This window comes from Nannospalax galili, unplaced genomic scaffold (genome assembly GCF_000622305.1).
Source record: "Nannospalax galili isolate Female #2095 unplaced genomic scaffold, S.galili_v1.0 scaffold744, whole genome shotgun sequence".
In the NCBI taxonomy this organism is placed as follows: Eukaryota; Metazoa; Chordata; class Mammalia; order Rodentia; family Spalacidae; genus Nannospalax; species Nannospalax galili.
This window is the reverse complement of record NW_008351509.1, coordinates 2,104,222-2,125,582: the sequence shown is the minus strand read 5'-3', so window position 1 is coordinate 2,125,582 and position 21,361 is coordinate 2,104,222. Positions and strand designations below refer to the sequence as shown.

Below are 21,361 nucleotides of genomic sequence, written 5' to 3'. Positions count from 1 at the left end.
AAATAAATAAATAAAATATTTTAAACTAAGATAATTTAAAATAAATAAGTAAATAAAACTTTAAAAGTGATGATTAGTTCACTCTCCATTACTATAATAAAATACCACAGGCTGAAATAATTTGTGAAGAGGCTTATTTAGCTCACAGTTTTAGAGGCTAGAAGACCAAGATGAATGGCCCCATTTGTTTGGCCTCTAGTGAGGGCCCTCAGCACAATGAACTCAACTAACAGAACATGCAACAGGGAGAGAATGTGTGGACAGAAAGGAAGCCAGGGGCTCAGGGGTCAGACTCACTCCTGTAGAAGAACCCACTCTCTCAGAGACCGGACAGGGTCTCACAGAACTAACTAAACCTTTCCAGGGACAGCACCCCCAAAGACTACTTCCCGCTAGTCTGCCTCTTAAAGGTCCCACCACCACCCACATCACTAGATACCAACTTCCAAAACACAGATTTCGGGAGACACACTAAACCCTCATCAAACCACAGCAGGGGACTTGAGCACTCAGCCTTCCAGACCACTAGTTTGGGAAAAGTTGCAAGGCCCCTTGAAGAACTTCATCATCCTTGGTAATGGCAAGAATAAACTCCAAATCCAGTTTGCACACAAGCTGTGAAAGCGGACACAGCAGCCCAGCTGTTCACTAGATGACCACCAATCCCAAATGTCCTCTTTGTCCAGTCTCAGGCCTTATTTTATGCAGAGCCTCACCTACAGATAAGTGGGCTGGTGGGAGGAATGGAAAAGCTTAACTCTTATTTATGGGAACTGTGGGGCTTCAGAATCATCTGTCCCTCTGTTGAATGAATATCTGTGGAGTGTGCAGACACCACGTGGCAGAGGATATGAGACACAGGAGTGTCTGCTCACTTCAAGGGGCTCATGGTCAAGTCCAGGGACCAGAGGACAAACAGGAACAGGTGATCACCCAGCCTACCTGCCTTGTCTGTTTTTTTTTTTCTTTGAAAACAGGCCTCACTATGCTGCCCAGGCTGCTTGAACTCCTGGCTCAAATGATCATTCTTTTTGACTAAGTAGTTTAAACCCAGGTAGGCATCCCAACCCGGCCTGATCACCTTGTCTGTTTCTGTTTTGTGTTTCTCCAGTGTCTGGTACAAATGCTTTGACTCCAAGGGTTTCCCATTACTGAACACAGACAGGCTGAGTATCCATGATCTCTGGTCACTGTTGTGCTAGTCAGAACCCCATCCTGCCTTACTGGTGTCAGTAAATCCCTGGCTCTCCTGGAAGTAGAGTCAGCCTCCCTTGCCTCTGAGAAGGTTCTGGCCTCCACACAGATCATCAGCAAGGTCTTCATCAGGAGTGTGAGGAGGGTTTGCAACACCGGAGGCTATATACCCAAATACCAGGGCCTATGAGCTTCACAGGACCTGCTATTGGATGAAAGCAGGAGGTAAGTGCAGGTACCCCAAAAGCCATGCCTGACAACAGGACAGGACAGGGAGGCTTTAAGATCAAGTAGCACAGGGAGACGATTATGGACCTATTTTGGTGCTTGTATATGTGTATCTGTGTGTGTATGTGTGTGTGTGTGTGTGTGTGTGTTAGAGTCTCTGTGTGTATATAAGTATACGGGGGTACTTGAGGGGTATTTGTATATGGGAGTGTACATGTGTTTCGAGGTATCTGTGCATATGTAGGGATGAAGATGTGTATATATGTAAGAATATGTGTATAGGAAGTGTCTATGTGCTTCTATGTTGGGGTTGTTCATATATGTACATATGTATATATGTGCACAGGGACTGTTTGTATGCATATGTTAGGGGTATAAGTATGTGTATAGAGATTATGAATATGAGTATTTATGTGTGCATATGTGCATAAGACTACGTGTTTATGTCAGTGTATAGAAGCATATATGCATGTATATATGCAGTACTGTGGGGTGCGTGTATGTTGGAGGGTGTGTTTGTGGATATATGCACTTGTGTATAGGGGTGCATGTACATTGCATCTATATGAGTAGGTGTGTGAAGATGTTTCCAAGTATATAAGTGTGTATATATGGGAATAGATGGATATATAGGGGCATGTCATGGGTGTAGGGTACATGTATGTGTATGTATGTTTATGTCCATGTGGGTATGTATGTATGTTTGAGAGGGTGTATGTGTATAGATGTATATGTAGGGAATATGCATATATGCATTTATGTAGAGGTGTGTGCACATGTATGTAAAGGTTGTGTGTAAGTTTATATGTGTGGTATACATATATGTTTAGGTGTGTTTGTAAATGTGTTCATATGTAGGTTTGTGCACTTGAATATATAAACTCGAAGAAAAAAAGCTACTTGAAATTCATATCAAAATCCAAGGAATCTTCCCCTTTTTAAATTTTGTTTTTTATCCTTTTTTGCTTGAATAACAATAGCATTTTCTTTTTACTAAACAAAAGCCATAGTGCAGTCATTCCTGATGGCAGTATCTCTGGGTACCTCCTCAGCCAAGCCTGTCCTAGGGGTGGAGAATTACTAGACTCCTGCAGAAATGAAGAGAGTCATGATCTCACCACAGTTATATGTCCCCAGGCAGTTAGAAGTAGAGCCTTTTACAGTGTGCCTTTGGCCAGGGTGCAAGATGACTAATACCAGAAACTGAGTCCCACAGGACTTCCATGTGGGCTTCCTATCCTAGGGATGCTCCTCTTATTGAATTTATAAAGGATTAGAACTCAGGACTTCCCTGCAGAGAGTCCAGCACTGGCCCTAACACAGGCTTAGAGTAAGTAGCGACCATGGGCTCCTGCTACTGGTGGTGGACCTCTACTATTTGCCTCCCTGGGAGATTATAATCAAGGAAGCCAGCAACTACCAGAAACTAAGTGGGCGAGTTGCAGTTCCCTGGAGCAGTGTCCAGGCAGAAGCTAAGTAAGATCTAGGAGTCTAGAGTTCTAAGGCTGAGAAGTCGACAAGTTCTAGAATGAAGAAGGGACAGTGGGAATGGAAGACATCTCTTGGTCAGGGCAGAGAGCTACTGCCCCTGAGAGACAACTCACAGCAGAGGTGCCCGAAGACTGTCAAAGAAACTCTTGGACAATAAGTCCAGCTGAAATGTCCTCCCAGAGGGCACAGAGCCAGCAACTCACCCACTTCCAGTCAGTGCTGCCCCTTCTCTTCATCAGACACTGTCCACCCACCTGGCAAGTTCACTTAAGCCAGTCCGTGTGGAGGTCACTGATGGGACCAGAAGTGTCCTGGATATACATCCAGGGACAGAGTGGCTGGATGCCTGGGCTCACTGACTGAGCATTGGGACATGTTTCTCTGCATGACATTCTAGCATGTGTGTATGAGCTGGCCAGAGTGAGAAAGACCTCACTGAATCAGACCCAAAAAGACAGCAGAAGGCAAGGCAGCACGGCTCCTGCAGGTCCATCCCAGCAGATTGGCTTGTCTATGAAACCACTGCTTATTGTACAGATTAAATGCAGAATCTGCAATAGGCTGGCCAGATTTAGACTTTTAAAAGACCTACAGAGCATCCAATAAAATTTGAATTTCAGACAAACAATTAAAGAGTTTTAGTATGAGTCTGTCCCAAATATTGATTGGACATATTTACACTAAAAAACTATTTGCTGTTTTTCTTAAATTCAAACTGGGCTGAGTATACTGCACTCTGTCTGCAGTCCAGGGTGAGACCCTGACACTGAGTCTAAGAAGCCACTGGGACATCCACATTCAGGTCTGTCAGTACTGGGCAGGCCACAAAGGGATGACAGCTGGTGTGGCTGTGATTGCTGAAATCTGCCCTTTCCAGACTTCTTGACCCCAGTGAAGCCCAGGACCCAGCTGCCAGGGCCCTCAGCCCAAAGCATATTAAAATGGGCCCAGAGATGTCAGAAACTGAATTGCTTTTGTTCCAGAATATAGTAAAATAAAATGTGTAGTCAGTGTTTGATCCATGTGTGGTGCTGTAGATAACAGAGAGGAAGGGGATGTAGATGGGTGATTTGTCTTACCAACAATACTCAGCATTCATCAGCCACAAGAGTACTGGGCCCCAAGGGGTCCCATGGTCCAAGAGGCATGGACACCTCCCCAAGGCCCTTCTAGAGTACATCACAGCTCTACAGTGTCAAACACTCAGAGAAGAGCAGAGTCCCTGTAAGGGCTTCTTCTTCATCCAACATCTTTCTCTAGGACATCTTCATGTGTGCAAGGCAGCTCTACAGCAACATATGGAATCCTCCACAATGCAGTTCGCCTGGGGTTCATTGGTAACATGTTCTTGACAGGTATTATGCCCCACACAGCTCAGGGAACACTGATCTTCTCTTTATAGGTGTTGCCTGGATGGTGGTGTTGGGTCCCAGTGTTGGCTGTAGCCAGCAATGTTCCAAAATCATTGGCTGTAGGTCACTTCCCTCACAAGCAGGGAGGAGCTGGTGGCACAAAGATGATCTGAAGACACAGGCAGGCATCCAAAATCTGTAACATGACTGTGAAAGGCCTGGGCCCCCGCCACAGGTGGCATGACTATGTGAGAATTTGGTGTTGACTGAGGACAGAGACAGTGACTATGTGGTGTTGACTAAAGACAGAGACAGTGACTGTTGGAAGCAGCTGTCTCCACTTCTTGGGGGTAGGCAGTGACTCCCAGCTAAGACCAGGTGGTTCTATCCTTCCTACTCCCTGAAGCCTCAATATCCCATAGTTAGGTCCCTGAGGTATGTGGCAAAACCAGTGCAGGCAGCTGAGGAGTCAGGAACCAGGCAAGAAGGGATCTGGAGCAGGTACTGAGTCCAGCCCTCTTTGGGGTGCATGAGTGCCTGTAACCCCGGAACTGACTGGGAGCAAAAATCCTACCCAGATGTCTTCCTAGAGACATTAGCTCAAGGTACTGGGAAATCCATGCTGAGTGTGGGTTTCAGTTGCCTAGACCATCCAAACCCATGGTCCACGCATATCTACACGGGGCTTTTTGAGCATTTATACCTTGTTGGCTTATTCAATCTGGAATCCTTTTGTCTCTCTGAAGGAAATAGGGTAAAAAGAAGTTGACTGTCCAGTCTGTAGGATCCTGACCCAAAGTCTCTTCCCTGTTCCAGAGGGAGACATGGTTGCATAGGGACATGGGCAGAGTGGGCACAGGTTGACACCAAAGTCACATTCCTCCCATGAGCTCTGTGGAGTTTCCTCTCCTTACACAGCCGGCTCCTTGCTCACCTCAGACACTTGGCTAGGAGACCAGACACATTCCTGACTTGGATGCAGGGGCCTCCTCTGTGGTTATTCCCTTCATGTCATCTGGCATTTGACCATCCGGGCGCCACACATTCAGGTCCCCAAAGATACCTGTCTCAATCATCTCCTCCTGCCAGGGAATGGGGCAGTTGCCAGAGGCAAATTCTTGAAAGAACTCTATGTCTGATTTGTCAAACACCACGCCCTTGACTGTGGAAAAGGCACCAACGTCCTGAATGTCCTTGGCATAGACAGTCTTGGAGTCTGGGATGAATGGGGGGATCAGCATCCCTGTGAGGAGATAGGAGACAGACCAGAGATGCCTATGATGAGTGGGGCACACAGCCAAGGAGTCCCCATGGATACACAAAAACCCTCCTTCTCTTCCTAGGGCCAGCAGAAAAAGCCAGCATCCCTAAGCCTCCCCAGTGCTGTGGTGCCCAGCTAGGAAGCCTCTTTTTAATAAATCCCAGTGCTTGCCACTGTACCGTCCGTAGATAGACTGTCCCCTAAAGTCCGTAGATAGACCCTCCCCTAAAGTCACTTCATGAGTGAAGCATTTTGTTCTAACCCTTCACACTAGGGCCCTTGGCCCCTCACATGACATCTTCTACTTCTTTGTAGCCTCAGGCTCAGAGCTCTTGCCTGGCCTCAGGTAGGCATCATGGTGACAGACATCAAACTGAACTCTGCCTCCTCCGTCCCCAGCCCTTGACAGGCACAGTAGTTACCAGATGCAGAATGCTGATCTTGAGGAGCTCAGGTGCCACCCAGCCAGCCCCCTTCTCTGACTTCCTTGGCATACTCTGATCTAGTCCTGTGACCTTGCCCTGTGACCTTGATGAACAGGACCCACCAGCTCTAGCTTCCCAATGGGCCTATGGTGATCCAGGCTGGCTGCTGGCATGTAAATGTGACCTCTTTGCCTGGATTTCCCCAACATGCCTGATTCAAACCTCCTGGGTATCAGAGCCCCCACTCCCAGGCAGCACCCTTCCTTGCCTCAGGGGTTCCTCAGACCTTCATCTTGACTGCTCTGCCAAGTAGTGCCCACCTTCAGAGCAACTGCTTAGCTCTTCCATCCAAAAGTAACTTCTCTTGGGGGCATCTCATGTTCCTCCCTGTGACTCCTGGTTCCTGTCTTATAATCGATCATAGTTATATTGAAAATGCCACCCAGCTCTTCCTCTGTGCACAGACTTCTGGAAAGGAGACTGTGCCTTACACTCACCCTTGCATATACACATGCACAGACATATACAGGGGTCCACAAACACACCTGCAATATACAACATACACAGGCATACAGTGGACATGGTCAAACACAGGCAAACACACATGTGTACAGGCACATGAGTATGTGTGCATGCCTGAATACATAGGCAAGTACATATGCAAATAAACACACAGACACATGTGAACATAATACACATAAACACATGGGCAAGTACATATGAGCACAGACACATCCATACATGTGCATGCATGGGTTCATACATAGGCAGCTACATATACATGGACATACGCACACATATATTCTGTGTGTGCAATATCATTACAAACACTGTGGAGTGAGCGTCTTTCTCCCAAGCAGACAAACCCAGCCTCACTTGCACTTTTGGATCTTTAGGGTACTGGTTATGGAAGAGAGAAACACCACAACAGGCCCAGAGCAACACTAGCTTATTCCCTAGGCATCCCACCTGATTTCAACTCTCCTGACCCCAGTGCCCAGTCCTGGAATGCTGGAGATGAACAGAGGACTGAGTGGGTAGCAAGAGGCTAGCTGGAGTCCCGTGAGCCTTCTGCTTTGCCAATCTTGTGGCCACTAAACAAGACAGGCCATCGAGGGTCACACAGCACCAACTCTCCAGGCCCCAACCCTATACCAGCCTCCAGCTGCCTCCAGCTGATGTCTTTGAAGAGGGTGCTTGTCCGCAGCATGTCACAGGTCCCATCCCGGAAGCCCAGGCGCTTCTCTGGGTCCTTCTCCAGCAGAGCCTCACAAAAGTCCTTGCTGGCCTGGCTGAACTTGTCCGGATACTTGACCGGCTCAGAGATGATCCTCTGCTTGAGCTCCTTGTTCTCCACCTGCAGGGCAGGCAGACATGACAGCTTCACTTGAGCCCTTGCCAAGCCTAAAGGCTTGGGAATTGTTGCTCACTCTCACTGGGGTGGAAGTGGCTGATGGTGCCTCAATGGGCTCCTCCCAAGTGCTTGGCACTGAAAGAACTTAGATCTCAGGACAAAGGAATAAAATCCCAGGGTGAAGCCCCCAGCCAGCAAGTTGGATACAGGGTGATTTTTTTGGTTGTTTTGTTTTATTTTTGTTTTTATGTGTATGAGTGTATTGCCTGCATGTGTGTAAGTGCACCTCTGTTGTGCATTACCCGCAGAGGTAAGAAAAAGGCGCTCGATTCCCCCCAGAACTGGAGTTACAGACAGTTGTTAGCCGTCATGTGGGTGCTGAGAATCGAACCCAGGTCCTCTGCAAGAGCAGTCAGTGCTTTTAACTGCTGAGCCATCTCTCCAGCCCCTATGCAGGGTGTTTTTAAGAGTGCTGGTCAACTTATTCATACATTTACATAGCTATTCCATTGAGAATGGACAGAAGTGAGAGTGCTAGAAAGGACAGCTGAGCAGAGGTCTCACTCTACCATAGCATAGGCTCCCACACAAACCTCCCCCAACCCCCACCTGTAAGAATATGGTAGGCACAGTGCGCTCACTCCCCAGAGATGCTCCATTGTGTAGCTGGCACCTTCATCACCTTCTGATAGGCATGGTCAGAGCAAGCACAGCACTTGGAATTTGAATGAACACTGCCATTGCACCAGGGAGAGCTGCCCAGTCTCTGCTAAAGCATGTTTACTCTGCCACCTGCTGGCTCTGGGGCTAAAGGACAGATTTAGAACCTCTCAACAGCTCCACCTACAGCTCAAAAACTGGAAGACTTGGGACAGAAGAGCCTGCACCCCTCACACAGTCCTCACTCAGTACCCCCCAACACCCATGTCTGCCCAGGAAACAGACCCCTTCGGGGACCCCTGTTGGGCAGCACCTACCTTCTCCCCTCGGGCTCGGAAGGGTCCTCTGGCTGCAATCATCTCATACAGTGTGACCCCCAGGGCAAAGTAGTCCACAGAGAAGTTGTATTCTTCGCCCAGTAGGAGCTCAGGGGCCATGAAACCTGCCAGCATGAATACATGCGGGTTCAGAGATGCGGCTGCTTTCCCTCAGCACAGTTCTTAACAAGTAATCTCAGAACTGAAGCTCTGGTGATGCCTCAGGGTGTCTCAGCACCAGTGTTACATGGGGCAGGAACCTGTTTGTTGTCATTGCAGGAGACTGAACAGAAGCCTAGCTGCCACCCATAGGATGTCCACAGCACCCCACAGTTAAAGCAACCAAAAATGTCTTCCAACGTGGCCAAAATTTCCTGGGGGCAGGGTTGTCCCAACTGAGAATCCTGCTCCACACATGTGTTGTAACGCCTCCTTTTCCCTTTACCTCAGACTAGGACAGTGCAAAACACACCACAGAAGCAGGACAGTGTGTGTGTGACTCGTGAGGTGGACAGATGTAAACAGGTCCTGCTGTGACTTCCTCACTCCTCTCTTTCTTCAAGGACACAAAAGTGAGATCTGTGCCAGGTCATCCCAAGTGGTCCTAGTGAACCAGGTGCTGTGGTCAAAGCCTGAGGAATCCTGGTGAGGTGACAGTCCTGTGCCTTCCCCAAAACACTTTGTCCCTGATAATATGAGCCTTCTATCAGTATCCACGATGATGCTTGAGTTCTCTCGAGGTCCAGGGGACACATCACATTCAGCTTTAGCTTTCAGCAATAAGAAGTAAGAAGTAAGTGATCAATTAAATAGTGAGACAGTGGCCTTAGGATAAGGACAAAGGCTCTAGGAAACAGGGCCCCAAGTTTACCCTCTGAGCTCTCAGCCACTGTGTGTGCTGGATAGCTTTAGTGGCAACTTGACACACCTGGGTTAAGGGAGCCTCAATCGGAGAATTGCCTCTATTGGAATGGCCTGTGGCCAAGGGCATCTTCTTGATGAGTGATGTGGGAGGGCCCAGTCCACTGTGGGTGGTGCCACCCCTGGGCAGGTGGGCCTGTGTTGCATAAGAAAGCAGGCTGAGCAGGGGCCAGGGGAGCAAGCCAGTAAAGCAGCATTCCTCCATGGTCTGTGCTCTCGCTCCTGCTTCCAGGTTCCTGCCCTGAGTTCCTACCTTGGGCTCCCTGATGAACTGTGACCTGGGAGATGTAAGCTGAATAAACCCTTTCCTCCCCAAGTTGGTATTGGTCAGAGTATTTTGTCACAGCAATGAAGAAACAAACTAGGACACTGTGTGTGGCCTTCCAGCCAAGCACAGCCTTCCTAGTCCTCCTAGTTACTGGTTCACATCTTGACCGTATATGAAAGTCATTCCCTCCTCCCCACCAGCACACACATTGATACCCAGGCTCTACACAGAGTATCTGACCTTTCTCCTCCCATTCATCTAGATAACTCCGCATAAGGCTGTGGAGTCATTCCTGGGCCCCCTGATATCCTTGCTGAAAGGTGAGTTGCTGAATACCCCCTGCAGACCTATACACAGGATATCTCCCCTCCAAAACACCACCAGCCACCAATGTTCACCACAATCCACTCCCAGCTATGCCAAGCTACACCTCAATTATGTCACCCCCCCATTACATATTTTGGGGGCACTGTAAATGACATTGTCTTTTCCCCATTTGCTTGGTTTCCTATGTGCGTCTAACAAATTTGGCATGATATTCCACCCTGTTCTGACATAAAACATATGTTCATGTTACCCAGCCTGAGTCCTCTAGAACCTTCTCTCCCTCCTGTCTGGATTTCACAGGAGGCTGGGGTCTCCGATGTCTTGAGAACCCCAGTGCCTCTGCTCCCTACCGTAGTAGCAGATCATTTTGCTCATGTGACCTCTCTGGAGGAAGAGCCCCAGGAAGCACATCTTTAAGAGAGCTTTCCTTTCTGAGATGCCTTTACTTCGCCTAGACCTTGAATCAATGGGATAGGGCCCTAGACCAAGCACTTCCTCTCTGGATTTTTATTTCCTGTTTTTACCCCTACTGTTTATTCTGGGACGGTCAGGCCCTCCTGACCTCCATCCTTCCTGAGAGCCCTGGCATCAATTCTGGAAGCTGAATTCCTCTGGTGACGTCTCAGGTCTACTGCCATCCCTGCAAGAGTGCTAGAATGGAAACCTTTCTGTCCATCCTGGAGATTTTCCTGAAGTACCCTCACAAGCCCCCTTCTGTTCTCTTTGGTTATGTTTAAACACTGAACTTTCTGGATTAGTCTCCAGCTTTCTTGTGCTTATCTCTTGGTGTGTGTGTGTGTGTGTGTGTGTGTGTGTGTGTGTGTGTAAGAGAGAGGCAAGTACATGTTCCCGTATGTGTGTATGTGTGAATGCATGTATGTGCATGTGGAGGTCAGAAGTTGACACTGCTATCTTCCTCGATCCCTTTCCACCTTGTTTCTTGAGACAGGGTTTTCCACTAAGCCTGGAGCTCATTCTCTAGGCTGGCTGGCCAGGGAGCTCCAGGGATCCTCCTGTCTCCACCTCCTCAGTCCTGGATTTACAGGCATGTGCCACCATACCCACTTCCTTATGTGAGTGCCAGGAATCTAAACTCAGGTCCTATGCTTGTGTGGCAAGCGCTTTACTGCCTGGGCTGTCTCCACCACCTCTGTGCTTCTCTTGTTGTGTATCTTTTTTTGTTTTGTTTTATTTTGTTTTGGTCTTTTTGAGACATGGTCTCCCTGTAGCCCCAGCTGTCCTGGAACTCGCTATGTAGACCAGGCTGGCCTCAAATTCACAAAGATCCGCCTGCCTCTGCCTCCCAAGTGCTGGGATTAAAGGTGTGTGCCACCACACTGTAATCTACTTTCTGAATCAACTTCGACTATCCTCCAGATCTTCTTATGTATAATTTCGTTTCTACCACGTTCCTTATTTTCTAATGCTGTCTGAATATTTGCTTTTATTGTCTCCTGTCTCCTCTCACTTTGAATGTCAGCAATGAGTCATATTGTCCTGACTGCTCTTGTGGAAGGCAAGATAAGGCAGCTGAGGCAGGGCTGAGGGCTGAGGCAGGGTTGCTAGGGAGGGGGTGGGGAAGCACGGGGGCTTGCTAGGTGGAGGCTTTCAGCTGCTGGCCCAAAGCTAATGCTGTCACCTCCTCTTCTTGATGCTGTCCTGAAAGTGAGTGAAAGTCCTTCACAGCCACTGTCTGGGACTTCAGGGGGAAAGTAGACAACAATGTGTTCAGACCTCAGTTGTATCCATGAGAACACCTGTGGCATTACTTCCAAAGACCAGCAGATTCAAGGTGTGTTCACTCTGCTCAGCTCCCAGGGCTTGGGTCAGCCAGCCATTGGGGAGGATGGAGATGCCTGGCCTACTCATACCCAGCACTGCCACAGCAAGCTGCCTGTGGTTGAGTACCATGCCTTGTCTGATGCGCTCAGTCATCCTGTGGCAACTTGGTCTAGACATGCTGGAGTACTGTGGATTTTACATCTGTCTGCTGTGTGACCTCACCATAAATCCTCCATCCCCTGAGGGATAATCTCTCTGGAGCTCCTCTCAGACAGCCCTCTACTCTGGCCTCCCCACAGTTGTTCTTTCCCTTTAGAGGGAGAGTTGAGATGGTGCGGAGGGAAGCATTCTCCAGCCACCTGGTGTTGATCAAGACAGTACAGGAGCCCCACCACTCCCTGCCCAGTCCTGCAAGATCTTGGCATTGTTGCTCCTTACAACACTCTGTAAGGTGGCTCTCTGGGCACTGATACCATGACAGGCAGGGGCACCCCCTCTGCTCTCTGCTCTCCTAGCCTACTCAGTTTCATTTTCTCCTCCTGGGGGAAACCTGTAGACTCCACTCAGCTGCCTCCTTACCCACCCCTCACTGTCTACACAGGCAGGAGTCTACACAGGCAGGAGCCCCCAGGTACAATGCCACCTGTGTTGCGGCTTTCTCCAGCCTGCTGAAGGGGCTGGGTACCCAGCAGCCAAGAACTGTGCCTCCCTCCAGGGATGCTGTTGACTACTTTACAGACAAGGACATGTTGGTGGCTTGCCTGGACAAGGATACAGACCATTGACCACCTTGGTTCTTGTGCTCTAGGCCGCTACATGTTCTGTCCCTGACTTCCAGACAAAAGGTGCTGCCCCCAGCAAGCAGAGGCTCAGCAGACAGACTCCAGGGAGGTTAGAGCCTCCATTTTTCTTGCTCTTAGCCAAGGGACATGGGAACATGAGCTCTGCCTGCACCCTAGAGGGATATTTGGGGCCCCCTGCTTCTCAGTTTTACCTGTGCTAGGTTAGTCCCATCACAGTGGTGGCCAGGCCAGTTCCAGGGCATGGACTTCTCGCTGGTATGTAGGTAACTCTGAAAGGGTTTTAGCATCTGAGTTCTCAAGCCTGTGAATCTATTTTTTGGGGGGGAACCACCTGTTCTTTTGACTCCCTGCAACATCTCTATGGTGGTGGGTGGGGAGAGCCACTTTCCTCAAAGAACTCACAGGACTCACACTCCATAGTGTCATGCCCCAGACAACTTCCTAAGTTCTGTCTGTTCAGGAATTAAATTACCATCCAAACTGCGCAGGTTGCAAGAAAGAATTGTTCACAACTTCAACATTAAACCTGGAGTTTCCTAGACTCTACTCCAAGAGAAAGGTCCCGCCAAGTGGCAGGGATCTGTTCATCTCCTGAATAGATGGACAGGACCCTTCTAGACCACCCCAAACAGTGCAACCTGGAGGACAAGCCTTCTGTGTCCCCAGGGTTCATGCATATCTTGCTGCAAATCTGACACCCATGAGTTACTGGATAAGGGAGCAAGTAGATCCCTGCTTCTTCTGCCATGGACTCATGCCTTCCTGGCAGGAAACAGAAGACAGAGGAGCCTCTCTTCCATGCCCAGATGAGGATCATGACCCCACCTGCCAGTTACTGGCATCAGCAGCCACCTAGGGTGTGCTGAACAGATTCCTACATCAGGGACAATGGTGCAGGACCCGAGCACAACCTACAGGTGGGCCTGAGCTAGAAGACTACAGAACGGGAGAACCGTCTAGACAGGAGCTCCTGGTTCGTGGACGTCCAGCTTCTAGTTTTCATCATAACTTCAGCATCTCTAGAGCCTATATTGGGATCTCAGTGTGAGGATGCTCACAGTGGTCCAGCATGTGCAGTGAATAAAGAGCAAGCTGGCAAGGTGGTGATGGCACAGGCAATGGTGCCCTCTGGTGGCCAGCTGAGCCTCACAGTCCAGAGCAGGGCCAGTTTTAGGTCTTGTAAACTCTTCAAATCCTGCTTCAATGGATCTAGGACTTGCAGAGGACTACAGAGATCCAAGTGGGATATAGGCTAGCTCATGGAAGCAGGTGTAGCTGAGCCTTCACAGGGCTGTGAAACGGCCACAGGCCAAGCTGTTTCCAGAACCTTTTCCTCAGACCTCCTTTACCCTGTGCCTATACACTTAGCACCCACCAGCTACCAAGCCCCAGGCTAGAAGAGCACATGCTTCTCAAAGGCTAGTGTAGATTTATCCTCCCCCAGAATTAAAGGAAAAGTTCTTATCCCTTTCCCTAATCATGCTGCAGGTAGAGACAGATTGTAGCATGAGGAATAGTCCCTGATGGTAACTAAGGCATAGAGACCTAGGGATTCTGTGACACAAAGCAAGACTCAATTGCCACTCTGTATACATCACAACTTAAGTTCTCTCCAAAGCCAAACAGCCCAGAGAAGAAGGAAAATATCTAAGAAATCAGAATATGCCATCAGAAATCAGCCTGGAAACTCAGGACCATCCAGAATGTGGAGATGAAATGTGGCTACTCTTTTCAGGTTCCTGGTATACAGTAGTTACTTAGCATCCTCAGAGCAAGCTTGTGTGCTAAATGTTGGAGCCAAAGGCTCAAACAAGTTAAGTACATTATCCAAGATTGTGCAGCCACTAAGCATGGGCCTAGACCATGTACATGCTCCAGCTGACTCAGATTTCTTCTCTCCTCTATGTAGGCTGCCTGCCTCCCTGCCCATGAGGAGGATGAAGGGAGACCAATGAGACAGGGAACAGGAAACACATGTGACATACGGCCTCATGTGTACCTACACTTACACATAGATACATATACAAACACAAATATATACTCAAATGTGCATGCACACACACATAGATACATACAGAGATGCGTGGAGATATGTGCACTCACCCACATGCACATACTTGCACACAAAGACACACACAGGGCTATGCATGAGTATATGCATTTAGAGAGGTGCCTTATACACATGCATGCATGCATGCATACAAAAAGGAGTAATGTGCCTGCATGCTTGTGCAGACAAGACATGCACAGATGTACAAATATTCATAGATGCACACGCATGCATAGGCTCATGCACATTCACACATGTGCTTGCACACAAAGACGTCCATGTGAACACACAGACACATTTACAAGACATAACTGTGTATATCACACAAGTGCAAGCACACACGTGTGAGAATGTGTACATATAGTTATGCATGCACACTCAGAGACACACATGTGCATACCCTGCATATTGATGGATGCCTATAAGGTTTTACTAAAGCCAAGCTTATACTGGCTGAGGAAACTTACTGTCCCTAGTGCTCTAGGATATGACCCACTTACCTCCAGGGCTCCAATTCCTCCATAAGACCCTGGACAGACTCATTCAGCCAATGCTCGGAAGTGACTTAGTATGTGGGCCCTGTCCTCTCACTGCCTATCATGCCAAAGGGGCATCTTTCCCTCAGAGGGTGATCCAGTGAGTTTGCTAAGGCAGGGTAGGGACTGTCCCTGCAGGGAACAATCAGTTCTTGAGCTGCTGGGTGAAGCCTGATTATTTCCATTTACTCTGGAAGATAAGGGAGCCACATTCCAAAACCCCCACTCTCTGTATCACCACCTTAGACCTTGGGGACCCTGCTGCCTCTGTCCCTGGGAGAGAAGATAACCCAGGTCTCTTCTTGGATGCTGAGTGAGTCTTAAACTCTCAGGCCTTACCTGGGGTCCCTGCATAGCCTTTGGTCTTATTGTGCCCTTCCTTCAGCTCCACAGCCAGCCCAAGGTCAGAAATTCGGATATTACCTGAAAAGCAAACATGAGCTGAGGTCACATGCACTTAGCAGAGCAGAGGTGCCAGGTAACTCAAGGACTCAGCAGTCCCTCTCTGCACAGACATCAATACACACTATCCATGTACTATGCATATGCATACCACACCCAGCCATATCAGATACTATGCACACACTATACACATATATATATAGCCCCCCAAAATATGTATCATACACATACAGGCGTATCACACATACCTTACAAACACACAATGCACATGCTACATTCATACACATACACATACCACAAGAGACATACACTCCATGTGCACATACCCTCCCTAGCCTGATTATAGAGGACCAAGGGTGGAGAGCCCAGGACTTATGGTTAGGGCACAGAGATCATCCATCCAAACCCATATCCTTTGTTTTCTGCCTACCAGCTCTACAGCAGCAGCTTCACACCCATCTGTGTTCTCTGGTTCACCTTCGACCCCCAGAAGAAGTTGAACCTCCATGTCTACGCTCTAGTCAGGTCCTCATGTGACATCACATTGTGACAAGAGGAAGAAGACTTGGCCGTGAACCTGCAGCAGTTTCTAGCAGTGGGAAACCAATAACTCAGGCATCCCACCTGCTGCAGCTCACACCACCGTCCTTCAGACTCTAACACCCACTGGGCCCCTCTGCAGTGACTGTTACAAAGTGGTTGAAGAAGCCATGCCTGGGGCCCCTAAGGGCTGATATGACCTCTATCCATGCCGTTGGCTCACCATCATTGTCCAGCAGCACATTCTCAGGCTTGAGGTCACGATAGACGATGCGCCTCTGGTGTAGATGCTCCAGGCCACTGATGATCTGTGCTGTGTAGTAGATGGCTCGTGGCTCTGGGAAACCTGGGTTCTCCTCGTCTACATTGTAGATGTGGTACCTGGGGGAGGACACCATGGGAATCACACACCATGTGTGTAAAACATGAAACACAGAGCTAGAGCTACAGGGAACACACATGTCAGCATAACATGGTCACCTTGGGGCCAGGCCTCAGCAGCCTTCTGGAGAAAGTCAAGGCAGCAACTCAGACCTCAAATGCCTCACACCTTACCCACAACTACTAGAGGGGAGCACAAGCTTGCCACCAATTACCTCTTTCCTTCTGACCCCAGGGCTGTGCCAAGAGGCAAGTTCAGGGACAGGGCCAAGGAACAGGAGCTCAACCTCGGTTCCTCAAAACACAAGCAGCTTCCAAATCTCTAGGTGTTTAAGTGTGGGCCACTCCACTCCACACAACCTTGAACATCTGGGTAGATCTGGCAGCGGCTCCTCCTTCCCAGTCCCTTCTCCTCAGGTCCCTGAATTTGTCCTTTCTTGCGTCCTTTCTTAAACTTGCCACCCCAGCATTTTACAGGGAAGCAAAGCCTGTGACTGCAAGACATAAACGACCTAAGCTGCAGGGAGAGTGGTTGCAGACCAGGAGCCTGGAAGATAATCAGAGGCCACTTGGGGGGCTAGAAAAACCTGTAGTGCTTGAAAGAGTCACCCAGTGTCCCCTGCACAAGCTGTTATACCTGCCCTTAACACGACACTTCTTAGGGACTTTCACAGCCTGATTTTCTGAACTTCAAATGACTCATGGGAGGAAAGGGCAGACGGCCCCACTTGAGCGGTGATAGAAATAAAAGCAGAGGAAAGAAGAGGCACAAGGCTTTGCAAATTACAGTTCCATTTAGTGGCACCCTACATGCCCAGGTGCCCCGGGGTTTCACCATGTTAACCTCTTGTCCTAGGTACCCTAAGGTCTCACCCTGGTAACATGGTGACCCCAGGGTCTCACTGTACTAATCTTGTGTCCTAGGTACCCAAGGGTCTTACCATGTTAACCTTTTGTCCCAGGACCTCCAGGGTCTCACCATCTCTTCCTCCTCACTCATGCATTATTTAATCTCCATTTTACAGAACAGGAAACTGAGGCAAAAAGTGGTAAAGCGACCTAGCTAGTGAGAGTCAGTGACCCGACCTCCCCAGGGATGCAGGACAAATCTCAGCGTAATGGCCAACTTAGGTACCATCAGGGTTGGCATCCTTCCCCTTGTGGGCAATAGGCAAGCTGGGCTCTCTGGTCTTGCCAGTCTTCCAGCACTCTGTCCCTACAGGACTAGCCATATCATTCATCTTCACTTCCTGACCCTCTCAATCCAAGATACCGGCCACAGTCATTCACAGCACCACATGCCCACTGTCACCTGCCCCCAACACCTCTTGAAGATATATGGAGATACTACAATGACAGGTAAGTTCCAGGGTTCCACCCTGACATGAACTGGGCACCCCAATGTCTAAAAAACCTTTACCTTATGTCACCTCCATTCATGATGGTCATCACCAGGCAGAGATCTGTCTTGGTCTCAAAGACATAAGCCAGAGACACGATAAACCTGCTGTGCACTTTGGTCAGAATCCTCTTCTCCACTATGGCACCCTGGAAGCAGAGAGGTGTGAACTTCAGGGCTCAGGAATGAACTGTGGAAAGCAGCATGAACCATGCCTTCTGCAGCCTACAGCCTACAGTCTGCGACCAATGCAGGGCAGGCTTCCAACATGTTTGAAGTCTGTCAAATAGTCATTCAGCAGCAGGGCCTTGGGCTCCAGAGTCAGCTCCAGCAAGAGGCCCTCCTCCCTCCTGCACACCATGCTTGTCCTGCCATCCAGTCCTCCCTTGTGCACCTCCTGGTGCAGCCCTAGCCTGTCCAGCAGCCCCTGCTTTATTGTCTGCCTCTATTCTAAACAGGTGTGGAAGGGATGCGGCGAGCAGGTCAGGCTCATCCACTCTGCATATATCCACTAGGACACTGAAGCCAGAAAAGACTCACTGTTGTATTAGGTTGCATGCAGATGTGGGAGGCCCAGAGCATGAATTACAGGTACATAAAGCTGTTCTTGAATCACCATGAAGTATGGTCCCTGAGCACCTGTAAAGGTACCTGGATTTGCCTGACACCTCCACTTGCTGTTTGTACCTCATGTTTGACCTCTCACTAAAGGATCAGTGGCCTGCTGGGGCAGGGGACAAGGGCTATCCACCCCTAAGAGCTTCGCAGAGCTACTGTTCAGCAAGGCTGGGGGGACACCTCCACTTGCTGTTTGTACCTCATGTTTGACCTCTCACTAAAGGATCGGTGGCCTGCTGGGGCAGTGGGGGACAGGGGCTATCCACCCCTAAGAGCTTCACAGAGCTACTGTTCAGCAAGGCTGGGGCCGGGGGGCCTGTGTTCCTCAGATGCTAAGCGGCTTTCACTGATCCTGCTCTAACTAAACACCAGTGCCAAAAGCAGAGGGAATAAAATGCCAGCAGACTGCCTGTACCCTCCACTCACTCTCCTCCAGAAACGTGCTGGAGCCTGGGAAAAACAGTCCCAGGCCCCAACAGCACAGATGGGTTCCACCTTTTATAAACAGTGCCCATCAAAGTGATACTCAGACTGACAAGGTTCTGCCCTACGTCCTCCTGTATGTGGTCACAATGTGAGCCATGCTTTGAAGAAAGGTTTCCAGACAGCTGCACGCTCCAGATAGCAGCTCCCTACAGTTGGCTCTCCCCCAAACTGCTCCTGAACATGGGGCAGATGGACTAAGGCCCTGCCAAGAGCTACCTGAGCCAGGAGGGTCCAAATGGCAGGGCATGTGAGGCAGCTAAGGCCTATGTAGAGCTCTTGGTGGGCAGCCTACAGCCCACTGTCCATCATCCCTCCAGCCACCTGAAACCTGAGCACATCCATCTGCTGCCTAGGCCTCCTACCTGGTACCCTTTCCTCTTCTTCAGTCGCTTCTTGTTGAGCTTCTTACAAGCATACATCTTGCCAGTGGCCCTCATCTGGCAGGCAGATACCTCCCCAAAGCTCCCTTTCCCCAGAATCCTGAAGTCTAAGAACCAGTCCTCGCCCATGGGCTGGGCCTCCAGCCACTTCCATTGCAGGAACCGCAGGAAGTGCAGGCTGTCCAGGTACTCCTGGAAGGGAGCCTGGCTCAGGTAAGCCAGTGTGGCCTGCAGCAGGGGCTGGAAGAGGCCGTCCTGGCTTCTGGTCGGCCCTTCCTTCACCCTCGCCACCATGTCCTGGTCCAGGAAGCTGCAGAAGAGTGAGGCCTGTGGGTTCAGGTACTTGTCCAGGATGGCCTGTGCCTTCTGAGGCCGCAAGTCATCATCAGCTGTGTCATAGTCCTTGATGTCCTTCCAGAGCTCCAGGGCTGGCACGTGCTTCTCGTCTGTCTTCAGGAACTGCTGGAACAGCCTCTTGCCAATGGGCTGCTCTGAGCACAGGCTTTCAAACTCCAGGCTGAGTCTGTCACGGAGACCCTCACACTTGGACAGCGGGGGCAGCCTGAGTTTGGCCAAGTACTTCTTGTCCCGGGAGGATGGGGCGCTGCTTCCATCAAAGCTGCCTCGGGCAGCAATGAAGGCAGAGTTGGCTACCACAGTCTCTAAGGACCCGAAATCCATCCTGGTGCTGCTAGGTATCCACTTCAAGTGTTAGAAACCATCAGCTGAGACCAAACGCCCTCAGCCTGTGCAGGCCTGACCCTATACCCTTGGCCTATGGCTTGTTCCTGCCCTTGGAGGGCAGGGGAGGCATCTAATTGTAGTGAAGATGCCTGGGGACCCACTAAGAAGCCCAGGAAGGCCAGGATTGACATAGTGTCCAGTAAATCCCAGCCTTGGGGTCACCAAGGACACCTTAGGGGTGACTAGCAGGTGCCAGAAAAAGACAATCTCCTAAGCTTCTCTAAGTCAGATTACAGTTCAGCTTGGTTCTCTCCCCTTGGGGGCTGCCTTCAAGTTCCCATGGGTAGGGCGCACCCCAGGCTCCTGGAAGCTGCTTGAAAGCTGCCCCATCCTTCCCTCGGCAGGTGGGCAGGAGCTGTCTGTGTCCTCCTAGGATTTGGGTCATAAGTGGAGGGCAGTCCCAGAAGAAGTCTCTTTTTAGAAAGATGGCTGGCTTTTTCCCCCACTCTATTTAATTTTTATTTTTAAGGCAGAAGCAGGTGAAAAGCAAACCTCCTGATAACAGGGCTATAGAGGGAAAACCCCACAATGAATGACTTCCCCACTTCCCTAGGGTGTCAGTAAGTGAGACCATGGACGGGCACTCACTGAGCAATGAATAAGCCTTGTCTTTGAAGCAGAATTGCCACAAGATGGTTAGGGGACAAGGATGGAGAGCAATAGACCCACAGAGCTCCCCGACATTGAGCCCCCACCCTACCCCCAAAAGCCAGCAAATTTGTGAGACGCCAGCCTGGGATGCATCTGGGGCATAGCTGGGATTCAGGCAGAACACAGTTGAAACAGGCTTAAAAGAGGTGGGACACACCCGGGGCACACTCAGAACCCAGCTCAAACACCAATCACATCCAGGACACACCTGGGGACACTGTAGACTCAATGGGCATACCAGCTCCTCCCAGGCACTGTATCTTGTGTTCCAGCACACAATAAGTGTTCCTGACAGGAAGAGCCACAGAGTGAGCACTTACAGGAAGGAGGAAGGGAAGCATCACAAAATGGAAGCATGCCCAAGTCAGGAGTCTAGAGGAGTGTCCAGCCTGCCTGCCTTCTCTGGAGGAGAGTGGGGTTCTGTAGGAAGAGACAGGGTCTTCTGTCATGACTGAGGTAAAACGAGACCCTGTGGGTAAGCACCCTATACCCTACCCCCACCTCCTAGCAAGGGCTTATGGCAGATTAGTGAGTAAATATTTGAGGTGAATGACATCCTGCTGTCCCTAGGTGACCTGTGCTAGTCCGAGCCCTGCCACTTAGCAGCTGGTGACCTTGCACGGACCACAGCTAACTCCTCCTGCACTGTTCAAAATCAAAGGGGACATGGTTCTCATGGATTACCTTGCCTGGAGAGCTACCCAGAGAGTTAAAATCCACAGTCCATCTGCCTCAGAAGGCCTAGGTAAAGCTCAGACTCCCCTCTCTGACAGGCTCCCAGGTAACTGACA

General features: G+C 49.7%; 1 protein-coding gene across 1 annotated transcript; it reads right to left on the bottom strand.

Moving 5' to 3' along the window:
* Nucleotides 1-5,212: 5,212 nt before the first annotated feature.
* Nucleotides 5,213-19,883, bottom strand: Grk1 (G protein-coupled receptor kinase 1). The gene is made up of 7 exons (XM_008848436.1): nucleotides 19,158-19,883; nucleotides 17,713-17,840; nucleotides 16,135-16,292; nucleotides 15,309-15,392; nucleotides 8,283-8,407; nucleotides 7,107-7,308; nucleotides 5,213-5,508 (listed from the first exon to the last, which is right to left on the bottom strand). Exons 1-7 carry the CDS (start codon nucleotides 19,854-19,856, stop codon nucleotides 5,213-5,215), a joined length of 1,692 nt encoding a protein of 563 aa, XP_008846658.1. The 5' UTR covers nucleotides 19,857-19,883.
* Between the last annotated feature and the right edge of the window lie 1,478 nt (nucleotides 19,884-21,361).

What these genes read in the sequence shown, in the direction of transcription:
- Grk1 (XM_008848436.1), bottom strand. Translation starts at nt 19,856, where the DNA reads ATGGATTTCGGGTCCTTAGAGACTGTGGTAGCCAACTCTGCCTTCATT. An exon ending in ATGAATGGAGGTGACATAAG is followed by an intron (nt 16,293 to 17,712) that starts GTAAAGGTTTTT and finishes GTCCTCCCCCAG; the next exon opens with GTACCACATCTACAATGTAG. An exon ending in CTGGAGGCAGCTGGAGGCTG is followed by an intron (nt 5,509 to 7,106) that starts GTATAGGGTTGG and finishes ATCTCCTCACAG; the next exon opens with GGATGCTGATCCCCCCATTC.